At 38.9% G+C, this 19,244-nt stretch overlaps 1 protein-coding gene across 1 annotated transcript in view; it reads right to left on the reverse strand.

Annotated features, from left to right (window-relative positions):
• The window catches only part of LOC125396176 (vomeronasal type-2 receptor 26-like), a 77,721-nt gene extending 60,400 nt beyond the window's left edge, over positions 1-17,321 (reverse strand). The window contains exon 1 of the mRNA XM_085678392.2: positions 17,101-17,321. Coding sequence (XP_085534518.2) covers positions 17,101-17,321 — 221 coding nt within the window. The remainder of the gene's footprint in view (positions 1-17,100) is intronic.
• Positions 17,322-19,244: the final 1,923 nt, after the last annotated feature.

Below are 19,244 nucleotides of genomic sequence, written 5' to 3' on the forward strand. Positions count from 1 at the left end.
AAAAAAGATTAATATAAATAATACATAAGTAGATCAAGGGGATTAGAATTGGAAATGAAGAGGTCAAACTTTTGTTATTTGCAGATGATGTGATAGTGTATATAAGTGACCCCAAAAACTCTACCAGAGAACTCCTATAGCTGATAAATACCTTCAGTGATGTGGCAGGTAACAAGTCAACTCAAAAAAATCAGCCCTCCCCTCCGGGGCCACAAGATCTCCCCAGAGCTGCTCCCTTGCACGCTGGGCCTGGGCTGTGGGCTCAGGCCTGCAGGGGCAGTTCCTATGCTTTGAGAGCCTGCCTGAGGACAGGCAAGCTCTGTCTCAGCTCAGCCACACTCCTGGTCAGCAAGAGAGAGTGATCTTCTAGCAGACATCCATTGGAGGAGGGGTGAGGCTGCTACTGGCCCGAGGGCTTTGGCTAGGAGGAATTCAGACTTTCCCCGCCCCCCTCGACTTTCTGGTCACCAGGCAGAGGCAGGTCCCCCCTGCAGAGCTCTCCCGAACCCGTCCCAGCCTTTATCCAGGTACACCTTCCTCTCTTCCCCCCTCCCCTCTGGGGCCACAAGATCTCCCCAGAGCTGCTCCCTTGCACGCAGGGTCTGGGCTGTGGGCTCAGGCCTGCAGGGGCAGTTCCTTTGCTTTGAGAGCCTGCCTGAGGACAGGCAAGCTCTGTCTCAGCTCAGCCACACTCCTGGCCAGCAAGAGAGAGTGATCTTCTAGCAGACATCCATTGGAGGAGGGGTGAGTCTGTTACTGGCCCTAGGGCTTTGACTAGGAGGAATTCAGACTTTCCCCGCCCCCCTCAACTTTCTGGTCACCAGGCAGAGGCAGGTCCCCCCTGCAGAGCTCTCCCGAATCCCGTCCCAGCCTTTATCCAGGCACACCTTCCTCTCTTCCCCCTTCCCCTCTGGGGCCACAAGATCTCCCCAGAGCAACTCCCTTGCACACTGGGCCTGGGCTGTGAGTACAACCCAGCAGGAGGGAGTGCCTGTGTTTCAATAGACTGCCTGAGGAAAGGTAGACCTTCTGTCCGTGAAGTTCCTGCCCAACAAGGGAACCTGACCTGGTAACAGAAGATCCAATAGAGAGCATTTGAAGGAAGAGATGGGCAGACGCCAAGGCAAGAACTCCTCCAACAATCTAAAAAACAACACGAATACACCAGATTCCAATGAACCTACAATAGAAGGTCTTGAAGCTCTTAATTCAGAAGAAGCGGAAAAAATGCCATTATGAAAGCAATAGAGATCCTTAAACAGGATATGACTAACTTCCTTAAAGAACTGGATGAGAAATACAACAAAAAGATTGAAGAAATGAGTAAAGAAATGGATGAGAAATATAACAAAAAGTATGAAGAAATGAGTAAATCCATGAATGATACACTGGGAAACCAAGAAAAAAACAATCAAACAGGTAATGAAAACAGTTCAAGAATTGAAAACTGAAATGGAGTCAATGAAGAAAACACAAAACAAGGTCTAGCTGGATATGGAAAATCTAGGTAAATGAACAGAGACTACAGAATCAAGCATAACCAATAGGTTACAAGAGATGGAAGAACGAATCTCAGAGTCTGAAGATACCATAGAGAAAATAAATGCTCTGATCAAAGAAAACAGCAAATCCAATAAATTCTCATCACAAAACATTCCAGAACTCTGGGACACAATAAAAAAAACCAAATCTAAGAATAATAGGGATTGAAGAAGGAGAAGAACTGCATATCAAAGGACCAGAAAATATATTCAAAAAATTATAGAAAAAAACTTTCCCAACCTAAAGAATGATATTCCGATGAAGGTTCAAGAAGCATACAGAACACCAAATAGACTTGATCAAAAAAAAAAAACATCCTCTCGCCATATAATAATCAAAACACAAAACATACAGATTAAAGAAAGAATATTAAGAGCTGCAAAGGAAAAAGGGCAAGTAACTTATAAAGGTAAACCTATCAGACTTACACCGGACTTCTTTATGGAAACCATGAAAGCCAGAAGGTCCTGGATAGAGGTACTGCAGAAACTAAGAGAGCATGGATGCAAACACAGACTACTATACCCACGTTTACTATCAACGTAATAAATGTAATAAATGATAGTATCGTTTACTATCAATGGAGAAAACAAAGTATTCTAGGATAAGAACAAATTTAAACAATTCGTAGCCACAAACCCAGCCTTACTCAAAGTAATAGAAGGAAAATCGCAACCCAAGCAATCCAACATTGCCAACACTGCCTACAATAACTCAGACATCTACCGACCCTTCACGAGCTTAACTCAAAAAAGGGACACATACAAACTCGATTAAACAAATAAACAAAAAATAATAATAACTGGAGTCAACAACCACTGGTCATTAATATCACTTAATATCAATGGACTCAACTCACCTATAAAAAGGCACAGACTAAGAGATTGGATACGAAAACAGGATCCAACATTCTGCTGTTTACAAGAAACACACCTCAACCACAAAGACAGACATCTACTCAGAGTAAAGGGCTGGAAAAGGTTTTTCAAGCAAACGGACTTAAGAAACAAGCAGGTGTGGCCATTCTAATTTCCAACAAAATCGACTTCAAATGAAAAACAATCAGAAGAGATGGAGACAGACATTTTATACTCATAACAGGAACAATTCATCAGGAGGAAGTCTCAATCCTGAATATCTACACCCCTAATATAAAGTCTACTACTTATATAAAAGAATCACTTCTAGAACTCAAGGCAGTCATCAAACCACACACACTATTAGTAGGAGACTTCAACACTCCTCTCTCACCAATGGACAGGTCAATCAGACAGAAACCTAATGGAGAAATTAGAGAATTATTGGAGGTATTGAATCAAATGGACTTAACAGACATCTATAGAACGTTCCACCCAAATAGGAAAGAATATACCTTCTTCTCTGCAGCTCATGGGACCTTTTCGAAAATTGACCACATACTGGGTAACAAAGCAAACTTCCACAGATACAAAAAAATATTAGTAACCACCTGTGTCTTGTCAGACCACCATGGATTAAAGTTAGAATTCAACAACAGTGCTACCCCCAGGAAGTCAACAAATTCATGGAAGTTGAACAGTCAACTACTGAATCACCCCTGGGTCAAGGAAGAAATAAAGAAAGAAATTAAAGTATTCCTTGAATTTAATGAAAATAAAGACACAATGTACTCAAACCTATGGGACACTATGAAAGCAGTGCTAAGAGGAAAGTTCATAGCACTAAGTGCCCAATTAAAGAAAACGGAGAAAGCACACATTGGAGACTTAACAGCACACTTGAAAGCTCTAGAAAAAAAAGAAGCTGATTCACCCAGGAGGAGGAGAAGACTGGAAATAATCAAACTGAGGGCTGAAATCAACACAATATAAACACAGAAAGCAATCCAAAGAATCATTGAATCAAAAGCTGGTTCTTGGAGAAAATCAACAAGATCGACAAGCCCCTATCCAAATTAATCAAACGGCAGAGAGAGAACATGCAAATTAATAAGATCAGAAATGAAAAGGGGGACATAACACAGACACAGAGGAAATTCAGAGAATCATTAGATCTTACTAAGAAAATTTATATGCCACAAAGTTGGAAAATGTACAAGAAATTGACATTTTTTTAGATAAGTACCAGATACCAAAGTTGAACCAAGACCAGGTGAATACATTAGAAAAATTATCCATTATGATCAAGTGGGCTTCATCCCAGAGATGCAGGGCTGGTTCAACATGTGCAAATCTTTCAATGTAATCCATCATATAAATAAACTGAAAGAAAAAAAACCATATGATCATTTCATTGGATGCTGAAAAAGCATTTGACAAAATTCAACACCCATTTATGATAAAGGTGTTGGAGAGACTGGGGATACAAGGATCATACCTAAATATAATAAAAGCAATATACAGCAAGCCGTCAGCTAACATCAAATTGAATGGAGAGAATCTCAAAGCCTTTCCACTAAAATCAGGAACACGACAAGGCTGTCCACTCTCACCATACCTCTTCAATATAATGCTTGAAGTTCTAGCAATAGCAACAAGACAACATAAGGGGATCAAGGGGATACAAATTGGAAAGGATGAAGTTAAACTTTCGTTATTTGCAGACGATATGATAGTGTACATGAGAGACCCCAAAAACTCTACCAAAGAACTCCTACAGCTGATAAACACCTTTAGTAATGTGGCAGGATACAAGATCAACTCCAAAAAATCGGTAGCCCTCCTATACACAAAGGATAAAGAAGCAGAGAGGGAAATCAGAGAAACATCACCTTTCATGATAGCCACAAATAGCATAAAGTATCTTGGGGTAACTCTAACCACGGAAGTGAAAGACCTATTTGATAAGAACTTTAAGTCCTTGAAGAAAGAAATTGAGGAGGATACCAGAAAATGGAAAGACCTCCCCTGCTCTTGGATTGGGAGAATCAACATAGTAAAAATGGCAATTCTACCAAAAGCAATCTATAGATTCAATGCAATTCCCATCAATATCCCATCAAACTTCTTCACAGACCTGGAGAGAACAATAATCAAGTTTATATGGAAAAACAAAAAACCCAGGATAGCCACAACAATCTTATACAATAAAGGAACTTCTGGAGGCATTACCATCCCTGACTTCAAACTCTAATACAGAGCAACAGTATTGAAAACAGCTTGGTATTGGCATAACAACAGAGAAGTTGCCCTATGGAATCGAATAGAAGACCTAGGTATTAACCCACAAACGTATGAACACCTGATTTTTGATAAGGGAGCTAAAGCTATACAATGGAAGAAGGATAGCATCTTTAACAAATGGTTCTTGCATAACTGGATGTCAACCTGTAGAAGAATGAAAATAGATCCATATTTATCACCATGCACAAAACTCAGGTCCAAGTGGATTAAAGACATCAACATTAATCCAACCACTTTGAACCTGATATAAGAGAAAGTGGGAAGTAGTCTACAAGATATAGGCACAGGAGACCACTTCCTAAGCAGAACCCCAGGAGCTCAGACAAAAAGAGAAACAATAAATAAATGGGACCTACTGAAACTGAGAAGCTTCTGTAAAGCAAAGGGCACTGTCAGTAAGACAAAAAGGCTACCTTCTGACTGGGAGAAGATCTTCAGAAACCCCTGAACAGACAAAGGTCTGATCTCCAAAATATACAAAGAACTCAAGAAACTAGAAACTAAAACTCTAATTAACCCAATCAAAAAATGGGGTACTTATCTGAACAGAGAATTCACAACAGATGAACTTCGAATGGCTAAAAAGCACTTAAGGTCATGCTCAACCTCCTTAGCGATCAGGGAAATGCAAATCAAAACAACTTTGAGATACCATCTTACACCTGTCAGAATAGTCAAACTCAAAAACACCAATGATAGCCTATGCTGGAGAGGATGTGGAATGAGGGGAACACTCATCCATTGTTGGTGGGAATGCAAACTTGTGCAGTCACTGTGGAAATCAGTGTGGCGGTTTCTCAGGAAACTGGGAGTCAACTTCCCTCAGGACTCAGCAATTCCACTCTTGGGAATATACCCAAGAGATGCCCTAACATACTACAAAAGCATTTGTTCAACTATGTTCGTAGCAGCACTGTTTGTAATAGCCAGAACCTGGAAACAACCTAGGTGCCCCTCAATAGAAGAATGGTTAAAAAAGGTGTGGGACATATATACATTAGAGTTTTACTCAGTGGTAAAAAACAATGACATCTTGAATTTTGCATGCAAATGGATGGAAATAGAAAACGCTTTACTGAGTGAGGTAAGCCAGACCCAAAAAGAGGAATATGGTATGTATTCACTCATAAGTGGATTCTAACCATAATTAAAGGTCTTTGAGCCTATAATTCGTGATCCTAGAGAAGCTAAATAAGAAGGTGAACCTGATGAAAATCATGTAGCTATTCTCCTGGAGATTGGAAATAGACAAGAGTGCCAGGTAACCTCGGGTGCATGGGGGGGGTGGGGGGACTGTTGGAAGGGGAGAGGGTTAGAGAGAAGGGAGTAGGGGAGGAATGGGGAAAGATCGGGGGACTGGGATGGGGGGAGGGAGAATGGATAGATATGGGATCAGTGAAGTATATACCTCAGCTAAGGGAGTCATTTTAGGGTTTACAAGAGACTTGAGTATAAAGGGGATCCCTGGTCCAAGGAGAGATCCCCAGATTGTTCTCTGGACAGAGGAGAGGGTGCCTGAACCGGCCTTGTCCCACTACCATACTGATGAACATTTTGCATATCACCATAGAACTCTCATCAGGCGATGGAGGGAGATGGAGGCGGAAACCCCCATTGGAACACTGGACCTAGCTCCCTAGGTCCAAAGGAGAGGCAGAAGGAAGGAGAACGTGAACAAAGAAGGCAAGAGCAGAGGAAACCTTCATCCGACGTTGGATGGCGATACAGACAGAGACCCATATTGGAGCACCGGATTGAGTCCCCCCACGGTCCAAATGAGGAGCAGAAGGATGAAGAAAATGAAAAAAGAAATCATGACTGTGATGGGTGCCATCACCCACTGATACAAGGGGACTGATCTAATGAGAGTTCACCAAGGCCAGCTGGACTGGAACTGAATGAACAGGTGATCTAACCAGATTCTCTGAATGTGGACAGATTCTCTGGATGTGGCTGGCCAGGAGTCTTTCTGAAAAGCCATTGACATTGACACTGGGACTTGTTTCCTCTGCATATACTGGATTTTTGGGATCCAGTCTGTTTGGATACTCACCTTCCTGGACTTGGAGGGAGGGGGGAGGAACTTGAACTTCCCACAGGGCAGGAAACCCTGACTACTCTTAGGGATGGAGAGGGAGGAGGAGAGGGAGTGGGGGAAGTGGGAGGGTGTTGGGAGGAGGGGCAGAAATGGAAACTTTTATAATTTAATAAACTTTGAAAAAAATCAGTAGCCCTGCTGTACACAAAGGATAAAGATGCTGAGAGTAAAATCGGAGAAACCTCACCTTTCACGATAACCACAAATAGCATAAAGTATCTTATGTTTACACTTACCAAATAAGTGAAAGACCCATTTGACAAGAACTTTAAGTCTTTGAAGAAGGAAATTGAAGAGGAGACCAGAAATGGAAAGGTCTCCCATGGTCTTTGATTTGTAGAATCAACATAGTAAAAATGGAAATCCTACAAAAGGCAGTCTATAAATTAAATGCAATCCCCATCAAAATCCCATACTTTGAGAGAACAATAATCAACTTTATATTTTTCAAATACCTTGAGAGAACAATAATTGATTCTATATGGAAAAACAAAAAAATTCAGGATAGCAAACACAATCAAATACAATAAAGGAACTTCAGGAGGCATTGCTATCCTTGACATCAAATTCTCTTACTGAGCTACAGTATTGAAAATAGCTTGGTATTGGCATAAAAATGGACATGTTGACCAATGAAATTGAACTGAAGATCCAGATATTAATCCACAGACTTATGAACACCTGATTTTTGACAAAGAAACTATTCTAAAATTAAACAATGATAAAAAGAAAGCATCTTTATCAAATGGTGCAGGCATAACTGGATGTCAACCTGTAGGAAAATGAAAATAGCTCCATATATCACCATGCACAAAACTCAAGTCCAAATGGATTAAAGACCTCAATATAAATCTGACCACACTGAACCTGATAGAAGAGAAAATGGGAAGTAGCTTGCAATGCTTGGGCATAGGAGACCACTTCCTATGTATAACCCTAGTAGCACAGACAATAAGAGAAACAATGAATAAGTGGGTCCTCCTGAAACTGAGAAGCTTCTGTAAATCAAAGGACACATTAATTAAGAGAAATGGCATCCTACTGAATGGGAGAAGATCTTCACCAATGTCACTTCAAACAAAGGATTAATCTGTAAAATATTTAAATAAGTCAAGAAACTTAACATTAAAATTCTAAATAACCCAATTAAAAATTGTATACTGAACTAAACAGAGAATTCTCAACAAAAGAATTTCAAATGGTCAAAAGATACTTAAGGACTTGTTCAACATCTTTAGCTATCAGGGAAATGCAAATCAAAACAACTCTGAGATACCATCTTATCCATGTCAGAATGGCTAAAATCAAAAACACAAGTTATTGCTTGTGCTGGAGAAGATGTGGAGTAAAGGTAACATTAATCTATTGCTGGTGGTAATGCAAACTTGTACAACCAGTTTGAAAATCAATGTGGTGGTTTCTCATCAAATTGGGAGTCAACATACCTCAGGATCCAGCATTATCACTCTTGGGAATATACCTATAAGATTCCCAATCATCCTACAAAGCATTTGTTCAACTATGTTTATAGCAGCATTATTTGTAATATCTGGGACCTGGAAACATCCTAGATGTCCCTCAACAGAAGAATGGATAAAGAAAGTACGGCACATCTACACATTAGAGTAAAAAGCAATGACATCTTGAATTTTGTATGCAAATAGATGGAAATAGAAAACACTATCCTGAGTGAGATAACCCAGACCCAAAAATATGAGTATGGTATATACTCAATCATTAGTGGATCTTAGCCATAAACAAAGGACATTGAGCCTATACTTCAAGATCTCAGAGAAGCTAAGTAATAAGTTGTATCCAAAGAAAAACACATATAGAACCTCCCGGAAATTGGAAGCAAACAAGATTGTCAGACAAAAAAATAGTACATAAGATATGGGGTGGGGGGAGCTCATTCGAAGGGAATAGGGGGAGAGGAGATAAGAGGAGGGTTGGTGCGAGCTTGGGTGAGTGGGATGGCTGAGATGGAGGAAGGACAGATATTTAATCAGGGAAAGAGATATCTTAATTGAGGAAGCTATTTTGGAGTTTGCAAGAGTCTTGGCTCTGAAGGAGTTCCCAGGAGGCCATGGGGATGACCTTAGCTAGGACACTGGGCCGTGGAGATGGTACCTTGTCCCATAGGTCTACGTGCTGTGAAGGATGCAGACAATGACAAGGACCCACATAGGAACACTGGACTAAGCTCCCAATGTCCTGTTGAAGAATGGAAGGAGGCTTCTCAGTCAGCCATGGGTCTTGTTTCGTCTCCATGGACTGGTTTTTTGGGATCCTGGTCTGTTTGAATGCTCACCTTCCTGGACCTGGAGGGACGGGGGAGGAACTTGGATTTCCTACAGGGCAGGAAACCCTGACTGCTCTTGGGAATGGGGAGGGAGGAGGAGAGGGAGTGGGGGGAGCAGGAGGGTATTGGGAGGAGGGGAGGAAGTGGAAATTCTTTAAATAAATAAAGGAAAAAAAAGAATGGAAGGGGAAAGATTATGAGCAAGGAAATCAGGACCCGAGGGGTTGGTTCACCCACTGAGACAGTGTGCCTGAGCTAATGGGAGCTGACCAACTCCAGCTGGACTGGGAATGAATGAACATGGGATCAAATCGGACCCTCTGAATGTGGTTAACAGTGGGGGAAGACAAAGGGGCCAATGATAATGGCACTGGGATTTGTCTCTACTGCATGTACTGGCTTTTTGGAATCCTATTCTTTTTGGATGCATACCTTCCTAAGCCTGTATAATGGGGGGAGGGCCTTGGACTTCTCAGTGCAAGGTGCCTTGCCCTCTCTTAAGACTGGAGGGAGTGAGAGAGAGGGTGTGTGGGGGAGCTTGAGGAAAGTGGGAGGAGGGGAGGAAGTGGAAATTTTCATGGGTATTATTTATAAAATAATAAAAATAGTATGTATGTCTTTATTATTTGAGAATATCTTACATGCATAGAATGTTTTTCATCAAATCCACACCACACCCTAACCACTTCTTGTTCCCTTATCCTTCCTTACACTTTCTCCACCTAAATTCAAGTGCATTCTCTGTAAATCCCCATAGAGGGCAGATTGGATTACCAGCACACACATGGGAGTGAGGCCTTCTACTGAAGAATGGGAATCCTCTCAGTGCTCACATCCTGAAGAAAACCGATTTTCCTACCCCGAGTAGCTACAAACTGTCAATGACTCCTTAGGCAGGAGCAGTATTCATGATCCTCTCTCCCATTAATGTGGGGATTTTAAATTCATTTCCTGATGGTTCTGTGCAGTCAGTTCATGTGTGTCATGGCCATGCCATTTAAGGAACAAACATTTTCAACCCAATCATGCACTATCTCTGACTCTTAGAAAGTTTTACCCTCTCTTCTGAGTTTTGAGGGGAAAGAATAAATGATAAACGAGTCCCATGTAGAGCTGGGTACTCCACAATCTCTCATTATCTGGTTGGTGACTACTTATAGGTTTAAGTATTAATCATCATCTGTTGGAAAATGAAGCCTCCCTGAGAAGGTATGAGGGAAGTATGCAGTGAAATTCCCATTTTAAGGTAAGAACTAAGCAGGTAGGTAAAATATTTGTCTATTTAGCATAATAATATTATTACGCCCTCATTTAGGAAAAATGACACAACTAACCACAGTTTTTTAGGTCAATGGGGCCTGATATCTGACTACTGGAGCTGGACTTTAATCTAAAAAGAATGTTGTGGGTTATTCCTATAATATTCAAGCCAGTATAAAGAAATGTCATCAGTGGGCATATGTTTTCCTACCAGTCATAATTGTTGGTTTCAGAGATTGCTGGTATGTTAGACATTTATTACATTTTTATTAATGTGTATAAAACTTTTCCTTACTGTGGATGCTAGCAGGTACAAATGAAATTTCCATTTCAGTCACAGCTTAATTACTCCATGTACTGTGACTCATCTATGTGATGTTCTCATTAAACAGGTCCTGTCATCAAATTCTGTAGGGTAACCAAGAGCAAAGGAAAAGCTGGTAATGTTTGTGAGTATAGGGAAAAACATTTGCAAACAACTTAAGACAGTTAACTCATACCTAGCATTTGTCTTTGTCTTAATGGTTCATGATCTTTGGGAGAGGCATTCTGTTTCAGCAATAGTGCTTTATAAGTGTATGTATTTAGGAAGCTTCTATAGTAGTACATTTCCATAAACTTTCTCCAAGGTCTTAGAGTTAGTCGTTCCTTCACACGCTCCTTCTGGTCTGCTCTCACATCACTTGCTACTTAACCCTTTCTGCTCCAGTATTTCTGCTCCCCTCTTCATACCACATGTGTTCTATTTGCCTGATAGTGAAATCCCCTCCCCTTTTCACCTTAGTAGTTTCCTGGCTAATATGCATACTCAAGTTAAGTAGAGACACCTGAAGATTCAAAACTAGCATCTGCATATGAGAGAAAGCATTTGACTTTGTCCTATTGTGTCTGGGTTACCTCATAGAGTGGTAATTCCAGCTCCATCCATTACATGCAGATTACATAATTCTATTTGTATTTGCTGCCAAATAAAATTTAGTTGTTTACATGTACCACAGTTACAATATCCATTCATCAATTGATTGACATTGAGGCTGCTTCCATTTTAAGGCTATTGTGATTAGCCTTATGAACAATGAACATAGATGTTCAAAAATTTCTACAGTAGGATACGCAGTCTTTTACACATGTGCCCAGGACTGATAGACATAGAGAACAGTGTAGATATCTTTCCACACTTTTAGAAATCTTCTACTCTAATTTTCACAGGGCTTACCAGTTTGCAATCCCCTTAACGCGTATATATTCCAGCATTTCTTGTAATTTATATTCTTGGGAAATATAAAATATTAAAGAAGTTTTGATTTGTATTTCACTAATTACTAAGGAACTTGAGCATATTTATTTTCTTTCTCAGTTACTATACTGAATTCTCAGTTTCGGTCCATGTGTTTTAAATTTGATTGTTTGTTTTATCAATAGATAAGTCGATTTTGTTGATAAGACATTGGAACCTCTAGTTTCTGTTATCGTAACTTCTTTGGAATTGGATCAAGTGAGAATTTTTGAGATGCAGTCTTGAAACCACTCAGTATTGATATGTGAATGAATGGGTTATCTAGAGTTTTAGCTTGTGCACGAGGCAGTTTCTCTTGCCCTATTGGACACCCATCTCATGGAAAGGGATGCTGCTCCTTTGTGATTTCAGACATTTCGCTCTGACAAATCTCTCAGACTTCTTGACAATTCCAGGAAACTTACCCTTGCTCTTCCTCCAAACATGTTCTTTGCTTACTCCTTGGGATTGCTCTACATACTTTCATGTGCCTTCTATGATCTTTTTTTCCTTCTCAGATTTAGAGTTTTCCTTAATACTAGTTGTCTTCTTGCAAATGGACTGTCATCAGGATAGCTCAATGGCCAAAGACGGCACTCTGGAATTCCAAATGCCCCAAAATTGTAAGAATTTTCTTCACGTCAGATGCGTATAATCCCAAAGTCCCTTATTTTCAAACTCTTTCTGCTATTTTTTCTCAAAGTCTCTTATATCTGTGTTTTCTTTGTACCCCACTCTTGTCTTCTCATAGATTATATTTTACTCTCTGCTTGTTCTTGTGCCTTTTTCTGACCACTGAAATAATTTTACAGAGATTCGAATATCTTTGCACTATGGATAATAATAAATACTGTTTTATTTTGATGTATTTGATAAAGAAGTTGGCTATGTGTTTTAGCCCACTCCCTCCAGACCTGAGCATGATGCTTACAAGTTTCATTCAAATCTGTTCTGTGTCAGATATACCAGAATCTATAATAAGGAGAAGGAGAACAAAAAGTAAAATATACCATATGCTTAAAAATAACTAAAAACCAAAATGTTTGCAATAGTTATTATGGCTGCTAATCTTATTCCCTCTCTTATATCAATAAAACTTTTGATAAAGTATTGGTCTTAAGATTTGTAAGACTATTTTCTAATGCTTATATAGCTATGAATTTGTGAATTCATTGAGTGTAGTTTAAAAATCTGTAAAATCTGAAACAAAAAGTCAGGTTAAAATTTGTAACAGAAAAACTTTAGAGTTAAAAAATATAGAATATGCTTATTTGTCACTTGAATTCAACTCTTGTTTAGAAAAATGGATACGACACAGCAAACTTCACATGTCATTTGATTTAATTCTTGTTTGTTGAGAAAGGAACTTGCTAGCAGCAAAAGTTTGAAGACGACTTATGATTCCTAAGGTTTAAGAGCCTATTTACCATAATAGAAACTGCTTTAAAGATGTACCCTTTTTGAATTTGATATCTTTGGCGATTTGAATAAAATATGTCACATAAGAAACTGATATTCTGTAAAGTTACACTATGAATGATCATGAAGTTGTGTTCCCAGACTTGCTATGGACTATATTTTTTGTTTAAGATTTTATTTTGTTGCCAAAGGATCCTTTTTTTTTTCTTTTGGTTTTTCGAAGGAGTGTTTTTCTGTGTAGCTTTGGTACCTTTTCTGAAACGAGCTCTTGTAGACCATGCTGACCTTGAACTCACAGAGTTCCAACTGCCTCTGTCTCCCTAGTGCTGGGATTAAAGTCATGTACCACCACTGCCCAGCAAGGGACTTCAATTAAATGTTCAATTCATAATTATAAGGCTCACTTAACAAGGATGAAACTGTAAATTCTATTCTTATAAAAGCTACCAACTTGTTGCAAACTATAGAAGATAATTAAAACATGCAAGCTAATGGTCAGTCACTTTATAAATGATCGACTTCTTTACCATGCTCAGAACCTTGTTTTGGTCATGATGAGTACAAATGTATTTCATTTACAGAGGGACAAGCTTTAGCCTTCTGCTTATGCTATCAATGACAAGTCTGGAACAAGTAGCTAAAAAGAAGTAAAGTTTGTTTAAAATCAGATATAGTTAATAAATTAGATGATATCCCTCAAACCCCTCAGAGAGATCTGCTGAACATGGCATTTAAGGTACTTAATAAAAAGACTTCACCTTATAAACAAAAATACCAGCTTCCGTAATCAGTCGCCACAAATACCACGGAAAAAACAGACTCCACTTGAATATTACCTCAGCTGTGCAAATGCTGACCACTGGGCCAAAAGCTGGCACATGTATCACCTACCACCTGGTCCCTGCAGAAACTGTGAACACTGTCATGTTGAATGCCCCACTCTGCCTTGGCAAGTAGGTCAGTTTCCTCAAGTTCCTCCACAAAAACATTTCTCAAATCTCATGAGTCTGGTGGTTGAAGGCTGAGATGCTGTCCTGTGTGGCAACCAAAGTCCAATGGTGTCTCATGTGACATCTAAACATAACAATCTCTGCTCTTAATAAAGACATTGAAATCATAAGAAGGATCCCAACTGGTTGCCCCAGTATCAGCTAAGTCTCTATCATTTTCACTGATACAGAGGCAATTTAGATTATATTTTCTGCTCACATTTATCCTTCCCAGATATCTGACGGTGGTGATAGCAAGTTTCAGCTTTATATGTTTAGCAGCAGCAAGCAATCCTACTCAGCTCCTCCCAACAAGGATGCAGTTGCATGGTCAGTCCATATCATATGCAAAAGTCAGGTCTTGTTATATTCTACGGCGATCAGGTCATCTGCTGAAAAAGGCAGACTCACAGACAGGGTTACCTTTCTGACAGGGCTAACACTGAAAAAGATAATCTCACAAACAGGTTAAACATAAAACAAAGAAAACCAGTCCACAAATCACAATTCCAGAGAACCTAGACAACAGTGAGGACACTAAGAGAGACATACACGGATCTAATCTACATGGGTAGTAGAAAAAGACAAAATCTCCTGAGTAAATTTGGAGCATGGGGACCTTGGGAGAGGATTGAAAGTGAGGGGAGAGGCAGGGAGGAAAACAGAGAAAAATGTAGATCTCAATAAATATTAATAAAAAAAGAAAACCAAACTGAAACTATCAGGCTATTACTAGAAACAAACATACATTTTACTATTTTTTTAAATAATGATTTTTTAGTTTCATTAAGATATAACTGACAAAGAAAAATTGTAGAATTTAGAAAATACAACTTTGGAGTATAGAACGGTGGTCATCAGAGATGCAGAGATGTGGCAGGAAGGCATGGCTGAGGTTTGGGGAAATAAGAAATGTCAATGAAGGTCACAGAAACTTTTAGTTCTAATATGAATGAGTTACAGAGAGCCTAGCTAATAGTGTTGTACCTATAGTTCACAATAATGTATTGGCTATTTGAAATCTGTTAATGAAGTAGATACTAAGCCCTATCATTTTACTATTTTTTAGTGTAAAGAACCTCCTTTTGAATTATTGCTTCCATAAGTCAACCATATTAGTCTTCTGGTAAAAGATTGGATGGAAAAAAGTTTGATGTTGTTGATAGTTTTGAGGTTCTAGGGAAGTGATTTAAAGAAGGTAAATGAAAATTGCAAAGGTGTGTTTAACTTATCTAAGGTATATGAAAATGTGACTTAAAGATTCAAACATATATAGTTTATCATATTAATCAGTGGAGTTCTGATTAGCTATTAATCTAGCCTCGGTAAAGTACTATCTACTATTTTCATAGGCAATGAGCAAAATTTTTAATTTTCTTTCATTGTTTTCTAAATAAGACTTAAAATTGCCTCTCATTGTGCTGAATACTTATCTGATATACATAGATAAAATCTGGACAGAGGAAACAGGGAAAGAGTGTTCATATTTGTATCCCCCTTTGAATCACCAAGCTTTTGATATGACACTAAATCATGAGTCTATAATAGCTATAAATAGACACTGGCTAACTGCTTCTTCTACAATAAGGTTTTAGTATAGATTACAAAGAATGGAAATATTAGTATATCTTAGTCTTTCATCTTTATCTGTAAACTAAGACAAATTAATGTAAGATTCACTGAGTTGTGACTTGAATTCACCTATGACACATCAGACAGATAAGTACTGCTGTCAGCTAACATTTAAAACTTTCCTGCCCACTGCTTCTCCCTGAGGATTGGCTTTCTCTCCTCCTGGTCTTGGAATTCCTTTCTTCTCCTGCTGTAGTGGGCTACTGAACTGTAGTCCTTCCATCCTGTGAGAGCATTCCTAAGAGTACTGTGTGTTCCAAATAAATCTAACATCTAGGAATTTTTTCATTCACATACTCCATAACACCACAAGTACCAGGAGTATAGGCCTGGAAGCCTGTTTCCTTCTTACAGAGCAATGAATAGATTGAACATTTAAGAAGAAACTTCTTAGTATAGGATCATACAAACCTATGATTGATGCTTAAAAGGTACTGTTAAAATTATAAAATCAAGCAAAAAGAAATACTAAACAGAAAGGCCAAATTATTACTGAAAAATATGTTAACTAACCAACAAATAAACTAAAAAAATTCAGAAAGATCGAATGTGAGATTAGTAGTTAAAAAGTAAAAAGATGGATGACAAAAAAAATAGAAACAAGTAATTGAATTCAACTGGGCATTGAGACAAATACAATACTGTACAGGAGAACATGGCTGAGAGGTGAAAAAAAAACAATATATATCAAAGGCTCAGTACCAAAAAAGTCAAATCCTGAAAGAAAATTGAGATTCTTGGGTAAGGAAGGAAGAGATAGACATGTTGGAAATACAATCAAGAAACTGTCAATAAAAACAAAGTCGGAAGTGACTCCAAAAGCACTGACTAAGCAGAAGACAGAGCATCAGGAATGAAGGATGCGATTTACAGACACTGCATTAAAATATCAATGAGAAATAAAAAAAGTCAGAAACATGATCACAATGCCAAAATCTTGAGATACTTAAAAAACTAATGCAAGGACATGTGGGATAGGAGATGCTAAGGTTTGCACTAAAGACATGGGGATTTAGCAGAAACCATCCTAGTCTATAGAAAGAAACATTCAAACACTACACATTCAGATTCCCAAAGATATGTGAGCAGGGTGCAACCTCTCTCAATCTGTGAAAATAATATAAGTCTTACTATGAACTCACAGCCTGGACAGACACAAAAGTTGGTCATTTTCCTCTTTGATCTCTACTTGACTAGAGAAATAAAGAAGAGGGGAGTAAAGGTCTGTAGAAGCAAAATGAACGAGAAAAGTTTGCAACTGATTTTCACATTTCTGTGCATACAGTTCATTATTTTTAAAGGAATTAGATGTGCACAGATGAGCATGCACTGTCATGGAGCTAGAACATCCTTATCACAGTGACACAAGTACTTACATTAAGTTTGAGAATAATCCTTAGCACAGTGGTACAAGTACTTACATTAAGCTTTCAGATAGTGGATTCTTTTTTTCCTCAAGAAATATCTGGATTTGCTTGGGTCCTTCTAGTGTGAAGTAAATGGGGATAAATGCACCTAGAATTAAGTCAGCCTTCATGTACGTGGTGGGCTTCCCATACTCAAAACACTTCTGAATAGTTATTTTCATTAAAGCACACATAGCTTGCAAGATTAGAAAGAGGCAAAGCAAAGAAAGAGACATGCCAGGGTCTGCACTACACAGAGAAAATGCCCTGCAACTAGGATGAGCCAAGAAGGCTATTGGCTTAGTTCATGAACAGGTTCAGACCTTGACAGTATCAGAGAAGACTCTGTTGGATACAGGTGGTTCCTGATGTTGCATAGTTTATGGTTCTCATGCAAGACAAGGACACAGATAGAAGAAAGTCCAGAAAATCGAGGTGAGAGTGTTGACATTCTCCTCTAAATAAATCAGAGTGAACAAGAATGCACTGGCATTTCTTGCTTTTCACTCTCATACATGTGCTCTGGGGATCACATTGCCCTGGGATTTTGCACCTGCATTCTCTATGCTGGAGAAAAACATGTTTGGTTCTTTCCTTATTTCCCTATCTCTATGATTTCATAATTATTCACAGTGACTTTGGAGAGCACCATAGCAATAGGCAGGATTATAGGTCAAGCTTGTTTGATTTGAATTGCTGTTTTGGAAGACACTTGGAAGTGTGAACAGATAAGAGACAAAGCAATAGCTGAACTCCACATTGCAAACACTTGCAATATTTCATACAATGCTTTCACATGAAGGTGAAGTGGTGACATTATGTTTAAATGTCTGCTATTCACAGGCACACTGACCTCATATCTATCCCGACTCTCTGATCTGTTCTCTCCTCCTTGTAGCAATGATTGTAAAGATGTAGAAATGAGTAATTACATTCCAGACAAGTACAGAAGATAATTTCTCACTTCATCGTTTCACAGTATTAAGGTTCCCAAGCAGTAATCTGTGTTCTGCTATTAAGTGCACACTGGTACAGCTCCTCCCAAGTACACTTGTAAAAAAATCATTAAATAGAATAATTCTTCATATCTATAATTCTTCTTTCCTGTAATACCACTTATCAGAAATAGTCTTTTATTTATTTATTTAATAAAAATAAAGCAAACTGTCTTTTCAATTTTACATACCAATCCCATTTCCCACTTCCTCTACTCCTCCCATTCCTTCCACCTTTCCCCCATACTACACTCCATCCACTCCTCAGAGAGAATAAGGCATATTGCTTTGTGGAAGGTCCAAAGCCCTCCCTACTATATGTAGGCCGAGCAAGGTATCCATTCCAAAGAGAATGGGTTCCAAAAAAACTGCAGAGTCAGATGGTTTTAGTGCAGAATTCTACCAGAACTGCAAAGAAGAGCTAATACCTATACTCCTCAAAGTGTTCCACATAATAGACAGGAACATTGATAAACTCTTTTTTATGAGACTGAAATTACCCTGACATCAATATGACAGAAATTCTTTTGTTCTAGGAATAATTTCATCATTTCATTATACACTACTGCTAATTATAATCCAGCATAAAACAAATCAATTTTTACTTTAATTTATTTTATAAATCTATCTTTTCTCATTTTACATGCCAAATACATTTTCCACTCCCTCTAATCTTCATGGTCCCTCCACTTTCCCCCCTGCCCACTCTTATCCCGCCCTCCATCCAGTCCTCAGAGGCGATAAGGCTCTCCATGGAGAGTCAACAAAGTCTAACACATTGAGGTAGGACCAAGGCCCTTCACACTGTATCTAGACTGAACAAGATATTCCTCCAGAAAGAATAGGTTCCAAAAAGCCAGAACAAGTAGTAGGGATAAATCCTGGTCTCACTGTCAGTGGCCCCACAGTCTGCCCAGCCATACAACTGTTATCCACATTCAGAAGGCCTAGTTTGTTCCTATGTAGGCTCCCTTGCTGTCAGGCCGCTATTGAAAGACTTCTACTAGCTCAGGTAAGCTGCTGCAGTGGGTAACCCCATCATGGTCTTGACGTCTTTGCTCATATTCTCACTCCTCCTTATTTTCAACTGGACTTTTTTTGTTCAGCCCTGTGCTCCGCTGTGGTTCTCTGCATCTGCCTCCATCAGTTGTTGGATGTAAATTC

This window comes from Myodes glareolus, chromosome 2 (genome assembly GCF_982192425.1).
Source record: "Myodes glareolus chromosome 2, mMyoGla1.1, whole genome shotgun sequence".
NCBI lineage: Eukaryota > Metazoa > Chordata > Mammalia > Rodentia > Cricetidae > Myodes > Myodes glareolus.